A 19038-nucleotide genomic window follows, 5' to 3' on the forward strand; every position below is an offset into this window, starting at 1 on the left:
AGATAGATAGATAGATAGATAGATAGATAGATAGATAGATAGATAGATAGATAGATAGTCACTGATGATCTTGAAAACAAAGGTTTTATGGAAGTGGAAGAGGAGGAAAATCCCACTGCACTAAATTTAAGAGATAAAGTCAAGACAGTGAATATTAAGTAATATTTGAAGGATTCTGGCATAGAAGGAATCATGGAAATAGAAACAATGTGGATAAAATTTATAAGATATATTATGAATAATGTACAATTTTTTTATGTAGTGAGGTTTTGCTCTCCCAAAAGAGATAGCGATCATGCTAGAATGGGAAATGAGAATAAATATTAGATAAGGGAGAAAGGAAAGGCCTAGATTCAGAGTGGGGGGAAAAGTATGTTTCCAGGAACAATGGGGGGTGAGGAGGCACGCCTTCCAAACTCGGCCCTGTTGGAAGAGGGTTACACTTACCTGAGCTGACCCAAAGAGCCAGGTCACTGAGGAGTTGTGGCAATAGCAGCCTAGGCTGTGGTGACTGTGGGAAAACAGCATGGCCATGGCAGTGAGGAGAGAAAGACACCCTGCCTACATTTGAACAATAAGAGGTCCTGACTAGGTTGATGGAGGAAACTTGCCCATGGCACTGAGGCAGAGATGGCAAAAAATCTTCTGGACCACCAGTGACACCATATGGCCAAAGATTACCAGACTTCTCCACTAAAAATAGGTTGCTGGATATTCCCTTCTAGAGAATGTTGCAATTATACTGACCTCTGGAAATGGATAAGCCAGCCCAAGACTTCCACTCTGCCTGAGGGGAGCGGAGCCGGAGACCAGAGGTCGAACTCGGGTTCTGACAAGATGGCTGGGCTTCCCCGCAGAATCATCAAAGAAACCCAGCGTTTGCTGGGAGAATGAGTTCCTGGCATCCAAGCAGAACCACATGAGAACAACACCCATTACTTTCATGTGGTCATTGCTGGCCCTCAGGTTTCCCCCTTTGAGGGAGGGACTTTTAAACTTGAACTATTCCTTCCGACAAATACGCAATGGCAGCCCCTAAAGTATGTTTCATGACCAAACTTTATCATCCTAATATAGACAAGTTGGGAAGAATATGTTTAGATATTTTGAAAGATAAGTGATCCCCAGCACTGCAGATCCGACAGTTCTGCTATCGATTCAGGCCTTGTTAAGTGCTCCCAATCCAGATGAACCATTAGCAAATGATGTAGCGGAGCAGTGGAAGACCAACGAAGCCCAAGCCATAGAAACAGCTAGAGCATGGACTAGGCTATATGCCGTGATTAATATTTAAATTGATCCTATCAGCAATTGCGCATCACTTCTCCTGTTCTACCAAGACTTCCTCCTTTTTGTTTGCATTTAATGGACACAGTCTTAGAAATGTTACAGAATAAAAAAGCCCAGACATCTTCAGCCTTAGGTGATTAAAAGCAAAAAAAAAGAAAAAAAAAAAGAAGAAGTAATGGATAAGCCCCGGGGTCCTTGAATTTATCACAGAAAGAAGGTAGTGGTGGGAGGTCAGGCACGGTGGCTCACGTCTGTAATCCCAGCACTTTGGGAAGCCAAGGTGGGTGGATCACCTGAGGTCAGGAGTTCAAGACCAGCCTGGCCAATATGGTGAAACACCGTCTCTACTAAAAATACAAATATTGGATGGGTGTGGTGGTGCGCACCTGTAGTCCCAGCTACTCAGGAGGCTGAGGCAGGAGAATCACTTGAACCCGGGAGGCAGAGGTGCAGTGAGCCAAGATCACGCCACTGCACTCGAACCTGGGTGACAGGGCAAGACTCCGTCTCAAAAAAAAAAAGAAGATGATAGTGGTGGCAATAAGAATATTTTCACAATAGCTACATGGAGACTTCTGAAATTTAACTCAAATATTCAAAGCTGCCACTTTATTTTATATCACAAGGTGAAACATACCAGCTCCTTATATTCCTCCCAGCTATAGGAAGAATCACAGTCTTATTTCCCTCTGTCCTTCTTTATGCCTCTGCAAAGAAGCAATACTTTTACATATCTTGATGTGCTCTTCTATTTTCAAGTCTGTGAATAGCACCTTATTCCTAGCCACTTAAAGCATCAGTATGCTGGGAAGGGGGAAAAGGGAGGAAATGTGGCAAAGAAGATTAGGATGAACTTCCTGGGCTCAAGGGATCCTCCTGTCCCAACTTCCTGTGTAGCTGGGACTACAGGCATGCGCCACCACAAATTTTTGTAGGACCGGGTCTTGCTATGTGGGCCAGGCTGATCTCAAATTTCTGGGATCAAGCGATCCTTCCACCTCAGATTCCCAAAGTGCTGAAATTGCAGACATGAGCCAAAGTGCTAGGCCTGCAAATTTATATTGTAATCGCAAGTTTAACAACGTGCTCACAAAATTTCTGAAATCTTAACAATCAGGTATTGCAAGCCAGTACAAACCAACTCCAGCACACAATTGATTCCAACAAGAGCAAGCACCCCAAATGTCTAAGTGGCACTATCCTTACCTATATGATTCAAGAAGTCTACCAGACCTACCTGCCACACCCCACCAAAGAACAAAAGTCAGGCTGAGCATGGTGGCTTACGTCTGTAATCCCAACATTTGGGGAGGCTGAGATGGGAGGACTGCTTGAGGCCAGGAGTTTGGGAGTTTGAGACCAGCCTGGGCAACATAGCGAGACCCTGTCTCCATTTTTTTTTTTAATTAAAAGAATTTCCAAAACAAGAAGAAGAAGTATCTAAGGAATGCTCCAACAATCTGAAGCCATCTCTTTACCTACTGTTATAAAAACAATGGAGTCATCCAAGACTTTTTAGATTCTCTGGCAAATTTGTCTGATTTTTGGTTTTTTTGGTTTTTTGTTTGTTTGTTTGTTTGTTTGTGAGACAGGGTCTTGTCATGTTGCTCAGGCTGGTCTCAAATTCTGGGGCTCAAGTAATTCCCCCACCTCAGCCTCCTGAATAGGTGGGATTACAGGTGTGAGCCATTGCCACCCAACTTAATATTTTATAAACTGGAAGTAACTAAATTTACTCAACTGACCTAAATTTAGGGGATTATTTTTTTCTCTCAGTGTCCAGAGAAGTGGGACTATGTAAGAAAGATTAGCTTAATTATTAAAAATTCAGTACATTTTCTTTTTTTTTTTTTTCATTTTTTTAAACGGAGACACTCTTAAAAATTCAGTACATTATCCCAGCTACTCGGGAGGCTGAGGCAAGAGAATGGCGTGAACCCGGGAGGCGGAGCTTGCAGTGAGCTGAGATCGTGCCACTGCACTCCAGCCTGGGCAACAGAGCAAGACTCCGTCTCAAAAAAAAAAAAAAAAAATTAGTACATTATCACTTCACTTCTGGGTATAATGCGGGTAACTGTGTGACCCTCACAACAACTTAAATAAAGAAATCACAGAAATTTGAGGTAATTTCAACAGCTCATGTTGTTCTTCACAGCTCACTTTCTGGATATGCAGAAATGATTCCTGCTTGCTGTCAAAACAAAAAATAACAAGGATCTTGGGAATATAGTTCTCATCTGGGAAATGTTTCAAGGTAGAATTCCAAGGAGGTGAATAGTTTTCTTCAAATCTCTTGACAGTGTTTTTAAAAACTGGATCAAAGAAGATCCAGCTAAAAAGGGTAATCAATTCAAGATCATAAGCAGAAGAGTCACACTCCGTAAATAACCGAGTTTCATCGATTATTAAATCAGTCAATGGACTGGGCGCGGTGGCTCAAGCCTATAATCCCAGCACTTTGGGAGGCTGAGACGGGCAGATCACAAGGTCAGGAGATCGAGACCATCCTGGCTAACACGGTGAAACCCCGTCTCTACTAAAAAATACAAAAAACTAGCCGGGCGAGGTGGTGGGCGCCTGTAGTCCCAGCTACTCGGGAGGCTGAGGCAGGAGAATGGCGTAAACCCGAGAGAAGGAGCTTGCAGTGAGCCGAGATCGCACCACTGCACTCCAGCCTGGGCGACAGAGCGAGACTCCGTCTCAAAAATTAAAAAAAAAAAATCAGTCAATAAGCTGATCCCTTGGAAGATTTTAATTCTATGCCAAAGGAGAGAGATTCAGTAATCCATCACCACAAGCCAAAGGGATGTTCTAAAGGATGCTTTCCTTACCTGCTCCGCATTCCAGCTGAGAATACACCAACTTTCTCCAAGATTTTGCTGCTGTGTCCATGTGAGTCCAAGACGAAAAGCATTCCTAAGGCTGGGGCAATTCACCATGGAACAAATATTTAATTCCCAGACTTTAAACATTTTCACGATTTTGTCAAAAACAGTATTTAATCTGTCCCTTTCCCCCTATCTTCTTCCTCAACTCACCCTGTACTCGCAGAGTTAATTTGTTAGGCATATAAATTTTGAATTAAATTATTCTTTCTCCCAATTAATGAACATTCTTCTTTGAATTGAGGAAAATAATTGTAAAGAGCTATCATTTATTTTCTCTCTTTTGGGAGAGATGATAAAGCAATATAGATGATGTATCAGATTAAGTGTTACTATGTAAACACAGTAAGAGATGGATTCTTTAACCTTGTGTTTCCCAGATCACATTTAGTTCAACCTATTTGAAAACTGGAAGGCCTTTGTTTCAAGTATCTTTTCTTAAGCAAGCTCTTTTTCTTTTAACGAAGAACACAAGAACACTGGCAGAATAATCAGAGCAAGAAAATATGAGCTCTGCCTCTTCACTGTACCCAAACTCTATTCATTCTCCTTGCTTCGACTCTTTGCTCAGGCTGCCTAATGGCCTAAAAGGTCAAGTCTGGCCCTAAAGGCAAACAAGAGTGAACAACTCAACGCTGGGTGAGTCCTCATCTCTCAGCCTCAGCGATTCACATCTGCTCTAAATGGGGATCGCACCAACTCAAAAATGCCCTGTAGGAACCCCAGCTCAGTGCAGATGTGCCAGAAAGAAACCAACTTTTCTCTGGGATGATCTGATTTTTTACAAAGTGAAAGATGCTACTGACTGCAAAGCGTTGAATGTGAATTGGCCTCCCAGTAAAGGAGAGCACAACACTTAGCCCATCCTATGATTTCCTACCTAACCCTATCTCATCCCTTCCTTACCATGCTCTCTCAATGCTAACCTCATTCATTCCATCCCTAGGACTCCCTCCCTTGAATTTCTAGACCAAAGCCCCTACACCTAATTATTACTGTTTTAAATGCTGAATACATCAGTGATAGATTCTTATTTTCTTTAATCATATATTTTGATATTAAATTATAACCATTTAATAAGATGACCTTGACAATACTAAATACTATTTAAAATAGGAAATTTTAGAATATATAACAAATTAGCCAAGATGTAGATACTTAAATTTTTTTTAATTGATATATATAAGTTTTCTTCACTCCTCAATATAAGAAGCCTAAGACTCCACAGCTTCAAAAGATTAGTAGGCCCATAGTAAAATATCATGTTTACGTTAGGAGGGGAAACATTTGATCAGTTTTCTTCTTTTGTATTTTTCTAGGCTGGCCCCTTTTTCTCTAGAACAACAACAACAACAAAAAGACCTCTCTTCTAAAACCACACTCTCTCTGTTAGAATGACTTGGTCCTTCTGCAAACATGCTCCCTGCCCTACAGAGATTCCTCCTTCTGAAAGTCTCCTCTACCCACCTTCCCACAGTCTGCCTTCCTCTGTAACCCCACTACACCACATCAAAATCACCATCTTCTGGCCGGGCGCGGTGGCTCACGCCTGTAATCCCAGCACTTTGGGAGGCCGAGGCGGGCGAATCACAAGGTCAGGAGATCGAGACCACGGTGAAACCCCGTCTCTACTAAAAATACAAAAAATTAGCCGGGCGCGGTGGCAGGCGCCTGTAGTCCCAGCTACTCAGGAGGCTGAGGCAGGAGAATGGCGTGAACCCGGGAGACGGAGCTTGCAGTGAGCTGAGATTGCGTCGCTGCACTCCAGCCTGGACGACAGAGCGAGACTCCGCCTCAAAAAAAAAAAAAAAAAAAAAATCACCATCTTCTGCTGCCTCTGCCTGGAAAAGAAGCCTTGCCCTTATACCCACCCACTATGAGCACGGCCAGAGTCCCTATCCTGCCAACCAGGATGCCCAGGGCCAGATAGAAAAGCAGGGTGAGGGTGGGAGGAAACGTCTCTCAGCAGAGGGTTTGGGAAAGTGCACCCATATTTATGCAACACAGCCAGGGAAAAACCCAGATTGGTGAAGAAAAATAACATTTTCCTTTTTTTTGATTTTTTGAGACAGAGTCTCGCTCTGTCACCCAAGCTGCAGTGCAGTGGCATGATCTCGGTTCACTGCAACCTCCACCTCTGAATTTAAAGGGATTCTCCTACTTCAGCCTCCCAAGTAGCTGGTTCTACAGGCTCACACCACCATGGCTGGCTAATTTTTTTTTTTTTTTTTTTTTTTTTTTTTTTTAGTAGAGATGGGGTTTCACCATGTTAGCCAGGGTGGTATCGATCTCCTGACCTCACGATCCACGCCCCTCGGCCTCCCAAAGTGCTGGGATTACAGGCATGAGCCACCGCACCCAGCCGAAGAAAGATACAGTTTTCATTATGCATAAGGATTTATTATGTTCGTTATGTACGAACATCCAAGTAGTTGACATTTTAGTATAATTCTAATATGATTTAATTTGTGAATTTTTGATTTTTATAAAATGTTTTCAAAATACATTGTTTGGCTGGGCACGGTGGCTCACACCTGTAATCCCAGTACTTTGGGAGGCTGAGGCGGTTGGATCACTCGAGGACAGGAATTCGAAACCAGCCTGGCCAATGTGGTGAAACCCCATCTCTACTAAAAATACAAAAATTAGCTAGGTGTAGTGGCACCCCTCTGTAGTCCCAGCTACTGGGGAGGCTGAGGCAGGAGAATCACTTGAACCCAGGAGGCGGAGGTTGCAGTGAGCTGAGGATGGTGTCACTGCACTCCAGCCTGGGGGACAGAGGGAGACTCCATCTAAAAATATATATATATATATATTTGTCTAAAGTAGACTCACATTTATAGTATAAAGCTCCTCTAGTATATATCTCCTCTCACTGGTAGAATATAAATTTGGCTCATAATTGGTATCATATACAAGTGCTCAAACTTTGCCATTTCTTTTTCTTCTAGACAAAGAAAGTACCATCCACCCATCCTAAAAGAAATTATTCTTCCTTCTGAAAATAAGGTAATAAAAATCTGATATACTCTAATAAAGAGATTTGTGGACAAAGACTGTACTTAACAGTTCTATGGACCGTATAATTAGTATAAATGCATTATTAATAATAATTAATAAAAATGCAGTATTACTAATAATTATTATATGCACTTAATTCCTTTTAAATAGTAATGAAGATAAAATATGTTTGAGTCTGAGGTTTATAAAAGGGAATTTTTCTAATAGTATCCCTGTGGTTATATCTGTTAATGCCCAGAACTTTGTATAATTAATTTCTTACTAGTTTAATTTTTGTTTCTTTTTTTTTTTTTTTTTTTTTTTGAGACGGAGTCTTGCTGTGTCTCCTGGGCTGGAGTGCAGTGGCCGGATCTCAGCTCACTGCAAGCTCCGCCTCCCAGGTTTTACGCCATTCTCCTGCCTCAGCCTCCGGAGTAGCTGGGACTACAGGCGCCCGCCACCTCGCCAGGCTAGTTTTTTGTATTTTTAGTAGAGACAGGGTTTCACCGTGTTAGCCAGGATGGTCTCGATCTCCTGACCTCATGATCTGCCCGTCTCGGCCTCCCAAAGTGCTGGGATTACAGGCTTGAGCCACCGCGCCCGGCCAATTTTTGTTTCTTAAAGGACACAAAGTAGCAAGTATACAGGATGAACAAGCCTAAAGCTCTCATGTACAACATGAGGACTTTAGTTAATAATATTGTATATTTAAGATTTTTTCTAAATGACCAAATTTTAGCTGCTCTTGCCACACAATAAAATGGGTAACTATGTGAAATGATGAACATGTTAACTTACTTCACTGTAGTAACCATTTTACTATCTATATATTTCATAACACCATGTTATATATATTGAATATGTATAATAAAATTTATTTTAAAAAAACAACAAACAACAAAAAAGAACTGTAAGATATTTTAGTTTTAGCAATGGGTAAAAATACCTAAAACACTCTTTTTTGAGCAAACCATTTATCAAAGAGAGTTTTTTGGTTTTGTTTTGTTTTAAGACCTAGTCTCTCTCTCTGTGGCCCAGGCTGGAGTGCAGTGGCCCGATATTGGCTTACTGCAATCTCCACCTTTCAGGCTCAAGTGACTCAATTCTCGTGCTTCAGCCTCCTGAGTAGCTGGGATTAAGACATGTGCCACCACACCGGGCTAATTTTTGTATTTTTAGTAGAGACAAGGTTTTGCCATGTTGGCTGGGCTGGTCTTGAACTCCTGGCCTCAAGTGATCCACCTGCCTCGGCCTCCCAATGTGCTGGGATTACAGGTGTGAGCCACTGTGCCCAGCCAAAGGGAGTTTTTAAATAACATCTGACTCAGGTGTTTAATACCTTTGAAGGCTTTTTGAAATCCTATTTGTTGGAAGGCAAACAAAATCTATTAAAATAGCAAGGTACTAAAAGCCAAATCCTATAATAATCAATATTGTGGCCGGGTTCGGTGGCTCATGCTTGTAATCCCAGCACTTTAGGAGGCTGAGGAGGGCAGGTCACCTGAGATAGGGAGTTCAAGACCAGCCTGACCAACATGGAGAAACCCCGTCTCTACTAAAAATACAGAAATTAGCCAGGCATGGTGGTGCATGCCTATAATTCCGGCTATTCAGGAGGCTGAGGCAGGAGAATTGCTTGAACCTGGGAGGTGGAGGTTGCAGTGAGCTGAGAGTGTGCCATTGCACTCCAGCCTGGGCAACAAGAGCAAAACTTCATCTCAAAAAATAAATAATAATAATAATCAATGCTGTTATCATCCAAATGAACAGAACTACTAAACTACTTAGGTTAATTAATAAACGTAAATAACATTCCAGAGCAAACAGAAGGTACAAATGGTACCTTAGACTTTGTTTACACTGAGCATAGGCTCACATTGCTTGAAGTGCAGGCCCTGTCCTACAGTCTTGACTATATGGAAAAAGCATGAGATATGTGATCATGGAGGGAAACATGACACAGGATTAGTAGGAGTTGACACTCTCCACTTAGCCAGTCAACCAACAAATATTTATTAACTTATTATTGCCAAGCACCAGAGTAGTTGCTGCAAATACATCAAAAAACAAAATAGACTGCTCTTTGCTCTGAAGGATCTTACAATCTAGTAGAAGAAACCAGTAAGTACTTAAGCAAATAGCTCTTATAATATTGTACTGTAATCACCCTTTAATATAAGTTCTTATTTCCCAGAAAATTGCCTTCTAGTGGAGGATAATTCTTCCCAGGGAGGTGACAGATGAAATGAATCCTGAGGAATGAAGACATATTAGATAAATGAGCATACTCCTAAGTCCAGAGGAAGGAAGGCATGGTGATCTGAGAGAACTGAAACAAAGAAGATTATCGAAATATGCAAGAACGGGATCACAAAGTTTCTTGTAGATTTCAGGAGGGGACATTTCAAGGATATTAAGTCATAAAGCAACAATAGGAATGATAATTGTGGGGTAATAGTTCCACACTGCTTCATATCACCAAAATCTATTTCTCTGTGGTCCCCTTCGGGGGCATAGACCTACAATATGCACTTACTTACACTATTATTCAGACACAACTCTGCACTTGGCTTCTAACACCTGTATGTAGTATTTCCCATTAAAGAGGGATTTCAGGGCACCTGGAGACTGAACAGCCTCTGAAGGTTGTTTTGCCATGCAAACCCAGGTGACTTATGGCAAATGCTTTCTACTTAAAATAGAGAAGACTTCGTTTACCTCCCAAATTCTGATCATTAGACAAAAGCATTCTCTTATCACTTCACTCCTGTATTTTCCTTATCAGACTTCACCATTCATCTTAGCAGACTACAAAAAGACATGGGAAAGACCAAAAACACATCACTGGACACTGTGGTGACAGATTTCATTCTTCTGGGCTTGTCTCACCCCCCAATCTAAGAAGCCTCCTCTTCCTGGTCTTCTTCATCATTTACATCCTCACTCAGCTGGGGAACCTGCTCATTCTGCTCACCGTGTGGGCTGACCCGAAGCTCCATGCTTGCCCCATGTACATTCTTCTGGGAGTGCTCTCATTCCTGGACATGTGGCTCTCCTCAGTCATCGTTCCTCAAATTATTTTAAACTTCGCTCCTGCCAGCAAGACTATCCCGTTTGGTGGCTGTGTGGCTCAACTGTATTTCTTTCACTTCCTGGGCAGCACCCAGTGCTTCCTCTACACCTTGATGGCCTATGACAGGTACCTGGCAATATGTCAGCCCCTGTGCTACCCAGTGCTCATGAATGGGAGGTTATGCACAGTTCTTGTGGCTGGAGCTTGGGTCGCCGGCTCCATTCATGGGTCTATCCAGGCCACCCTGACCTTCCACCTGCCCTACTGTGGGCCCAACCGGGTAGACTACTTTTTCTGTGACATCCCTGCAGTACTGAGACTGGCCTGTGCTGACACAACTGTCAATGAGCTTGTGACCTTTGTGGATATTGGGGCAGTGGCTACCAGCTGCTTCATGTTAATTCTACTTTCCTATGCCAACATAGTCCATGCCATCCTGAAGATACGCACTGCTGATGGGAGGCGCCGGGCCTTCTCCACCTGTGGCTCCCACCTAACTGTGGTCACAGTCTACTATGTTCCTGTATTTTCATCTACCTCAGGCCGGGCTCCAAGAGCCCCCTGGATGGGGCAGTGGCCGTGTTTTACACTGTTGTCACTCCATTACTGAACCCCCTCATCTACACACTGAGGAACCAGGAAGTGAAGTCCGCCCTGAAGGGGATGACAGCAGGTCGAGGGGCTGAATGAAAATAAGTAACTGTCTACGGTCATACCACCCTGAACGCGCCCGATCTCATCTGATCTCGGAAGCTAAGCAGGGTCAGGCCTGGTTAGTACTTGGATGGGAAAATAAGTAACTACAGCTACATAACCGTCACTACCACTCTCTTCAGCTACTGCTGCATGTGACAGATGTTCAATAAATAGATGTTAGTTTCAGCTGAAATGAATATGATTCTACTAGGAAGAGGCTTCTGGTGCTATATTCAGCCTCAAGAAATTATCCATCACTGTTTTACCCTTTTCCGACCCAGCTCTCAAGAGAAAGCACATATGCTGACGCTGAAAAGTTGATGCTTTCTTCTAGAAGAAGGGGAAATTATTATAGGCAAACTTGGGGAAAACCAACATAATACTGTCCTACATTCATTTGCTTTGCTCCTAATTTCCCAAGCCTGTAGGCATTCAGAATTGTTTTGCTCACATCAAGGCAAATCCATCCTTCCAGGTACTTAATTAGAATCTCTGTGTGGCTCATCTGTGTTTCCTTTCAGTCCCTCACTTTTCTCCGTGTAGTAATTCATCAAATCCTGTTCACTCTGCTTCAGAAATGTCTCTCTGGCTTCTTAAGTGGTCTCCTTGTCACCTCCACTTTCTTTTTTTTTGGGGGGGGGTCTGTCATTAATAATATTTAATTAATTACCTTACAACATTCACTGAGTACAAGTTTAGGTAAAAATTATGCTGTTAATACTTTGAATTGCTAGAGGAGTGGGAAAGGGAAATTGACAGAAAAGTGGTTTTCAAGTATATGTCAGTAAGAAAGGGCAATTTCTAGAGATTATATGGTTTAATTTAAAACAGAGAAAAAAGGAATTGGAACAGAACTAGACTTTACAACAAATAACCTCTGAATATTTATTACCTTGATTAAAGTAATAATTTTCAAAATAATATAATCTTAAGAATTAGCAAATTCAGGGCCTTCAAATTAGCTGATGCTGTGAAACTAGGTGTTCTAGAACCAAATGTAACAAAATCTCTGAGGAAAATAAAATTCTCAGTAAAACTGCTTTCACATGAAAGCCAGCAAGAAAATATATCTATACACGATTTTCACCATGAACTGAAAGAACTAATGAGGGGAACAAAGAAAACCTAGTTCATATATCGACTAGTTCATGTAGCTATTAAGTGGAGATTAGGGATCAATTTCACCATATTGTTTAAAATAAATTTGCAGTTTATTTATCCTGAATATAATGCCTTAGCATAATGCCATAATTTTCTACATAATACATTTAGGCCTATTTTCTATGAATATTATTCTGGGCATCTCTTATTATAAATTCTATGAATATAGTAGAAGACAAGAAAAATGTTTATTCATTGAGTTTTACAGTACTTCAGGTATCTTTACCTAGAGTGTTAAACCAAATATTTTTATTATTGTTTTTTTTTTTATTTTTTTATTTATTTTTCATTATACTTTAAGTTCTAGGGTACATGTGCATAACGTGCTGGTTTGTTACATATGTATATTTGTGCCATGTTGGTGTGCTGCACCCATCAACTCATCAGCACCCATCAATTCATCATTTATATCATGTATACCTCCCAATGCAATCCCTCCTCCCTCCCCCTCCCCATGATAGGCCCCAGTGTGTGATGATGTTCCCCTTCCCAAGTCCAAGTGATCTCATTGTTCAGTTCCCACCTATGAGTGAGAACATGTGGTGTTTGGTTTTCTGTTCTTGTGATAGTTTGCTAAGAATGATGGTTTCCAGCTGCATCCATGTCCCTACAAAGGACGCAAACTCATCCTTTTTTATGGCTGCATAGTATTCCATAGTTGTCACCTCCACTTTCCTCCATACAACTACCAGAGTTTTCTTTCTGAAACATACAACTAAATATTTTATTTCCTGTCCTTATAAATATTTACTGGCTTTCCACTGCATATAAATAAAGCCATACCTCTTAGCTTGGAATTCAAAATCCCCCACAGTCTGGTACCAACACACCTCATCTCCCAAAATATCTCTACCTTCCTTTTCTCTTCCAGCCCCATTAATTTACCTGTCATTCCTTAAACATTCTCTATACTTTCCTGCCTCTGAGCCTTTGCTTGAGTTATTCTCATATCCGAAATAACCTTCCTCCTCCATATTGGTAAACTGACGTCTTATGCTTACTTTGAGGTCCAGGAAAAATCTTTATTCCTACAAGAAGTTTTCTTATTCTTCCACTCGTAAGTTATATCCTCCTTGTACTCCAGTGGGCCTTCAAATTTTATAATAGTACTTTTCTTGGCTGGACTATATTATAGTTTAGATTGGAGTTTCTAGAGAAAGGAAAGTATTTTTTTTCTTTGAGATGGAGTCTTGCTCTGTTTATCACTTTGCATCTCAAAACGGTGGGATTACAGGTGTGAGCCACAGCGCCCAGTCAGGAAAGTATGTTTTATTGATGTTTATGTTGTAGCCTCCTTTTCCCCAATATCTACTAGTATCCACTTATAGAGGAGATGGCTGGGTGTCCACAAAAATCCATTCTCTCTTTCCCTAGTTAGAAGGCTGTAGCTAGAATGTGGCTGCCCGTTTGTAGATATTTCTCAGTGTCTCTTGTAGCCAGATCTAGTCATATGTATAAGTATTCCCAAATTGAACATGAGAAGACTATATGTATGTGTGAGATACTTCCACCTACATATACACATAAGGCCCTCAAAATTGGTACATGACCGGGTGCAGTGGCTCACACCTGTAATCCCAGCACTTTGAGAGGTCAAGGCAGCTGGAATACCAGAGGTCAGGAGTTCAAGACCAGTTTGGCCAACATGGTGAAACCCCGTTTCTACTAAAAATATGAAAATTAGCCAGACGCGGTAGTGTGTGCCTGTAATCCCAGCTATTCTGGAGGCTGAGGCAAGAGAATCGTTTGAACCCAGGAGCCTGAGGTTGCAGTGAGCCGAAATCGTGCCACTGCTCTCCAGCCTGGGCAACAGAACAAGACTTCATCTCAAAAAAAAAAAAAAAAAAACTGGCACATGAATTTTTCCACATTCTTTTTCTGCTCTAAGCTGGAAAAGGCACATGATGGGGACCTACAAGGAGCAACTTCTGACCAAGTAGAGAACAATCACCTACCAGCCTGGATCGCTCACCTCAGAATTCTAAGTGAGAGGGAAATAAGCCTTCAGCTTCTTTAATCCAGTGATTTATTGTTGGATTACTTTGTTAGAGCAGTTTTTAATCCACTGATTTATTGTTGAGTTACTTCGTTACCTCATCCTAACTAATACTTTACCCAATCAACAATTTTTTTAATTAAAACAGCATCAGGGCTTGGCACGGTGGCTCATGTCTATAATCCCAACTACTTGAGGTTGAGAGAATAGCTTGAGGCCAGGAATTCAAGGCCAGCCTAGGCAACCAAGTAAGATCCCATCTCTAGAATATGAACAAACAAACAAACAAAAATAGCACCAGGAAAGTCTTTTGAACTGCATCTAAATTGTCCAAAGCATCCAGAAAAACTTTTGGTTAGTTATCATAAGCCAAGTAGACAAAGATCTAGAAGCCAGCCAGTCAGTTATTCAGTAGGTCACTGAGTAAATCATGCAGTGTTTTCTGACCAGGCCAGGCTGATGTAAATAACCCTTGCATTTTCCTCTGTGACCTATCCTGGTCTTACCCGGAGGAAAAAGAAAACATGTAAAAGAAGCTGAAGACAGAATACTCAAGTATGGAACAATACAAGAGCAGTGTCAATCGCTCCTTCCAGAAAAATGAAGGACAAGGTAAATGTGTTCTTTCATTTGCCAACAGTTTTTTTATTCATCTATATGTGAGAGCTTATGTTGGCCTAATTTTAAATAATAGATCAGGCCGGGCGCGGTGGCTCAAGCCTGTAATCCCAGCACTTTGGGAGGCCGACACGGGCGGATCATGAGGTCAGGAGATCGAGACCATCCTGGCTAACACAGTGAAACCCCGTCTCTACTAAAACTACAAAAACTAGCTGGGCGAGGTGGCGGGCGTCTGTAGTCTCAGCTACTCGGAAGGCTGAGGCAGGAGAATGGCGTAAACCCGGGAGGCAGAGCTTGCGGTGAGCTGAGATCCGGCCACTGCACTCCAGTCCGGGCGACAGAGCAAGACTCCGCCTCAAAAAAAAAATAAAATAAAATAAAAAAATAAAAATAAATAAAATAAATAAATAAATAATAGATCAAGCCAAAGACTCAGAAAAATAAAAATGTATATATCTGAGACAACTGGAATAAACATGAACATCAATTTTGTTAGAAGCCTTTATGACCAGCCTGGGCAATATAGCAAGACCTCATCTCTACTAATTAAAAAAAAAAAAAATAGCCAGACATAGTGGTGTACACCTGTAGTCCCTGCTGCTTGAGAGGCTGAGGCAGGAGAATCACTTCAGCCTAGAAGCTGAAGCCTTCAGTGAAATATAATCGTGTCACTACACTCCAGCCTGGGTGACAGAGAGACTCTGTCTTAAAAGAAAACAATTATTTATGAGAAAAAACTGCAACAGTGAGATAAACAATTATTTATGAGAAAAAACTGCAACAGTGAGATTACAAGATATATTTATATCTTCTCCTATAAGAGAAGCCATTTAAGACAACTTCTGAGTCTACAGTAATTTATTTTTTCTCAAAGCCAATATTTTTCACCAATACATAATAGAGATATATTTTTTTCAGAGTTCATGTGGTAGATTAATACATTAACATAATTTGTAAAGATCAAATCAGTGTAATTGGAACGTCCATCAACTTAAATGTTTGTATTTTCTTTATGCCAGAAACATTTGAGTTATTATTTTACAGTGATTTTGAAATGTACAATAGTTTATGATAAACTGTAGTCACACTACTAATCTATCAAACATTAGGTATCACTTTGTCTACCAAATAGTATATTTGTACCCATTAATCAACCTCTCTTTATCCCCACCTACTTCCCACCTTCCTCCAATCTACTCCCTATATTTATGAGATCCACTTTTTCAGCTCCCACGTATGAGTGAGAACATGCAATATTTGTCTTTCTGTGCTTGGCTTATTTCACTTAACATAATGGCCTCCAGTTCCATCCATGCTGCAAATGACAGGATTTGTGTGTGTGTGTGTGTGTGTGTCTGAATATTATGCTGTTGTGTATATATATCACATTTTCATTACCCATTCATCTATTGATGAGCACTTAGGTTGAGTCTATATTTTGGCTATTGTAAATAGTGCTACAATAAACACAAGAGTGTAGATATTACTTCAGTGTATTGATTTCCTTTCTTTTGGATATATACCTAATAGTGGAATTGCTGGAATATACGATGATTCTATTTTAGTTTTCTGAGGAACCTCCATGCAGTTTTCCATAATGCCTCTACCAATTTACATTCTCACCAACAATGTACAAGGATTTCCCTTTCTCCACATTCTTGCCAGTATTCAATACTCCCTGTCCTTTTTTTTTTTTTTTTTTTTTTTGAGACGGAGTCTCACTCTGTCGCCCAGGCTGGAGTGCAGTGGCCGGATCTTAGCTCACTGCAAGCTCCGCCTCCCGGGTTTAGGTCATTCTCCTGCCTCTGTCTCCCGAGTGGCTGGGACTACAGGCACCGGCCACCTCGCCCGGCTAGCTTTTTGTATTTGTTAGTAGAGACGGGGTTTCACCGTGTTAGCCAGGATGGTCTCCATCTCCTGACCTCGTGATCTGCCCGTCTCGGCCTCCCAAAGTGCTGGGATTACAGGCTTGAGCCATCGCACCCGGCTACTCCCTGTCTTTTTGATAAAAGCATTGTAACTAGGGTGAGATGATATTTCATTGTAGTTTTGGTTTGCATTTTTCTGATGATTAAAGATGTTGCACATTTTTTATATAACTATTGGCCATTTGTGTGTCTTCTTTTGGAAAATAGTCAAATCTTTTGCCCACTTTTTAATTAGATTATATGGGGATTTTTGCCATTGAGTTGTTTGAGCTCCTTATGTATTCTGATTATTAACCCTTTTTCAGATGGGTAGTTTGCAAATATTTTCTCCCATTCTGTGAATTGTCTCTTCACTTTGTTTATTGTTTCCTTTGCTGTCCAGAAGCTTTTCAACTTGATACCATCCCATTTGTGTATTTTTGCTTTGGTTGCCTGTATTATTAAAGTCCTATGAAAAAATCTTTGTCCAGATCAATGTCCTGGAGCATCAGTCAGTATCTTCTTGTAGGAGTTTTATAGTTTCGGATCTTAGATTTAAGTCTTTTGTCCATTTTTATTTGATTTCTGTACAAGGTGAGAGATAGTGTTCCAGCTTCATTCTCCTGCATTTGGTTATCTAGTTTTCCCAGCACCATCTATTAAAGGACTAACCTTTTCCCATCATATGTGCTTGGTGCCTTTGTTGAAAGTGACTCGGCTGTGTGCTTGAATTGATATCTGAGTTCCTTATTATGTTCCACTGATCTATGTGTCTGTTTTTATGCCAGTACCATGATTTGGTTATTATAGCTTTGTAGTATACGTTGAAGTCTAGTAGCGTTATACCTTCACTTTTACTGTTTCCTCAGGATTACTTCGGCTATTCAGGGTCTTTTGTGGTTCCATATTAATTTTAGGGTTGTGTTTCTATTTCTGTGAAGAATGTCATTGATGTTTTGATAGAGTTTGCATGGTATCTGTAAATTGCTTTGGGTAATATTGACATTTTAAAAACTATTAATTCTTCTGATCCCTTAGCATGGAACATCTTTCCATTTTTGTGTCCTCTTCAATTTCTTTCATCAGTGTTCTATAGTTTTCCTTGTATAGATCTTTCATTTCTTTGGTTACATTAATTCCTAAGTATTTTATATTATTTGTAGCTACCGTAAATGGGATTGCTTTCTTGATTTCTTTTTCAGATTGTTCACTAGTGGTGTAAATAAATGCTACTAATTTTTGCATGTTGATTTTGTATCCTGCAACTTTCCTGAATTTGTTTATCAGTTCTCATAGTTTTTGGTGGAATCTTCAGATTTTTCTAAGTACGAGATCGTGTCATCTGCAAACAAGGCTAACTTGCCCTCTTTCTTTCCAATTTGGATACTCTTTATTTCTGTCTCTTGCCTAATTGCTCTAGCCAGGACTTCCAGTATTACTCTGAATAAAAGCGGTGAAAATGGTTGTCCTTATCTTGTTCCAGATCTTAGAGGAAAGGCTTTCAATCTTTCCCCATTCAGTAGGATGCTGACTGTGGGTTTAACATATATGGCCTTTATTATTTTAAGGTATCTTTTTTTCTATACCCAGTTAGTTGAGGGTTTTTATCATACAGTGATATGATAAATTTTATCTAATTTTTTTTTTGTATCTATTGAAGTGATCATATGGATGTTGGCTTTGGTTCTGTTAATGGCATACATCGCATTTATTGATTTGTGAGGGGATTGTTTTTGGGTTTTTGTGTCTTTTGGTTTTTGTTTGGTTTTGTTTGTTTGTTTTTTGAGACAGAGTCTCCCTCTGTCACACAGGCTGGGGTACAGTGGTGCGATCTCAGCTCACTGCAACTTCTGCCTCCTGGGATCAAGTGATTCTCCTGCCTCAGCCTCCTGAATAGCTGGGATTACAGGTGTGTACCACCACATCTAGCTAATGTTGTGTTCTTAATAGAGATGAGGTTTCACCATGGTGGCCAGGCTGGTCTTAAACTCCTGACCTCAAGTGATTCACCCACCCTTGGCCTCCCAAAGGGCTGGGATTACAGGCATAAGCCACCACGCCCAGCCTAATTTGTGTATTTTGAACCATTCTTGCATCCCTAGATGAATCCCACTTGCTCATGATGAATGATCTCTTTAATGAATTTTTGCATCTATGTCCTTCAGTAATATTAGCCTATAGTTTTCTTCATTTGTTATATCTTTATCTGGTTTGGGTATCAGGTTAATATTGGCATTGTAAAATGAGTTGGGGGCCAGACTCAGTGGCTCACACCTTAACCCCAGCACTTTGGGAGACTGAGGTGGGCAGATCACTTGAGATCAGGAGTTCGAGACCAGCCAGGTCAAAATGGTGAAACCCTGTCTCTACTAAAAATACAAAAATTATCCAGGCATGGTGGTGCATGCC

General features: G+C 40.8%; 1 protein-coding gene and 1 pseudogene across 1 annotated transcript; both read left to right on the forward strand.

Annotated features, from left to right (window-relative positions):
* Positions 1-837: 837 nt before the first annotated feature.
* Positions 838-1294, forward strand: LOC111554815 (annotated as a pseudogene).
* An 8701-nt stretch (positions 1295-9995) lies between these two features.
* Positions 9996-10938, forward strand: LOC111554737 (olfactory receptor 10G2-like). The gene is given in 3 exon segments (XM_023230391.1): positions 9996-10068; positions 10071-10766; positions 10769-10938. Coding segments are annotated over 3 exon segments (939 nt in total).
* Positions 10939-19038: the final 8100 nt, after the last annotated feature.

The sequence above is a fragment of the Piliocolobus tephrosceles genome, chromosome 6 (assembly GCF_002776525.5).
Source record: "Piliocolobus tephrosceles isolate RC106 chromosome 6, ASM277652v3, whole genome shotgun sequence".
Lineage (NCBI taxonomy): Eukaryota > Metazoa > Chordata > Mammalia > Primates > Cercopithecidae > Piliocolobus > Piliocolobus tephrosceles.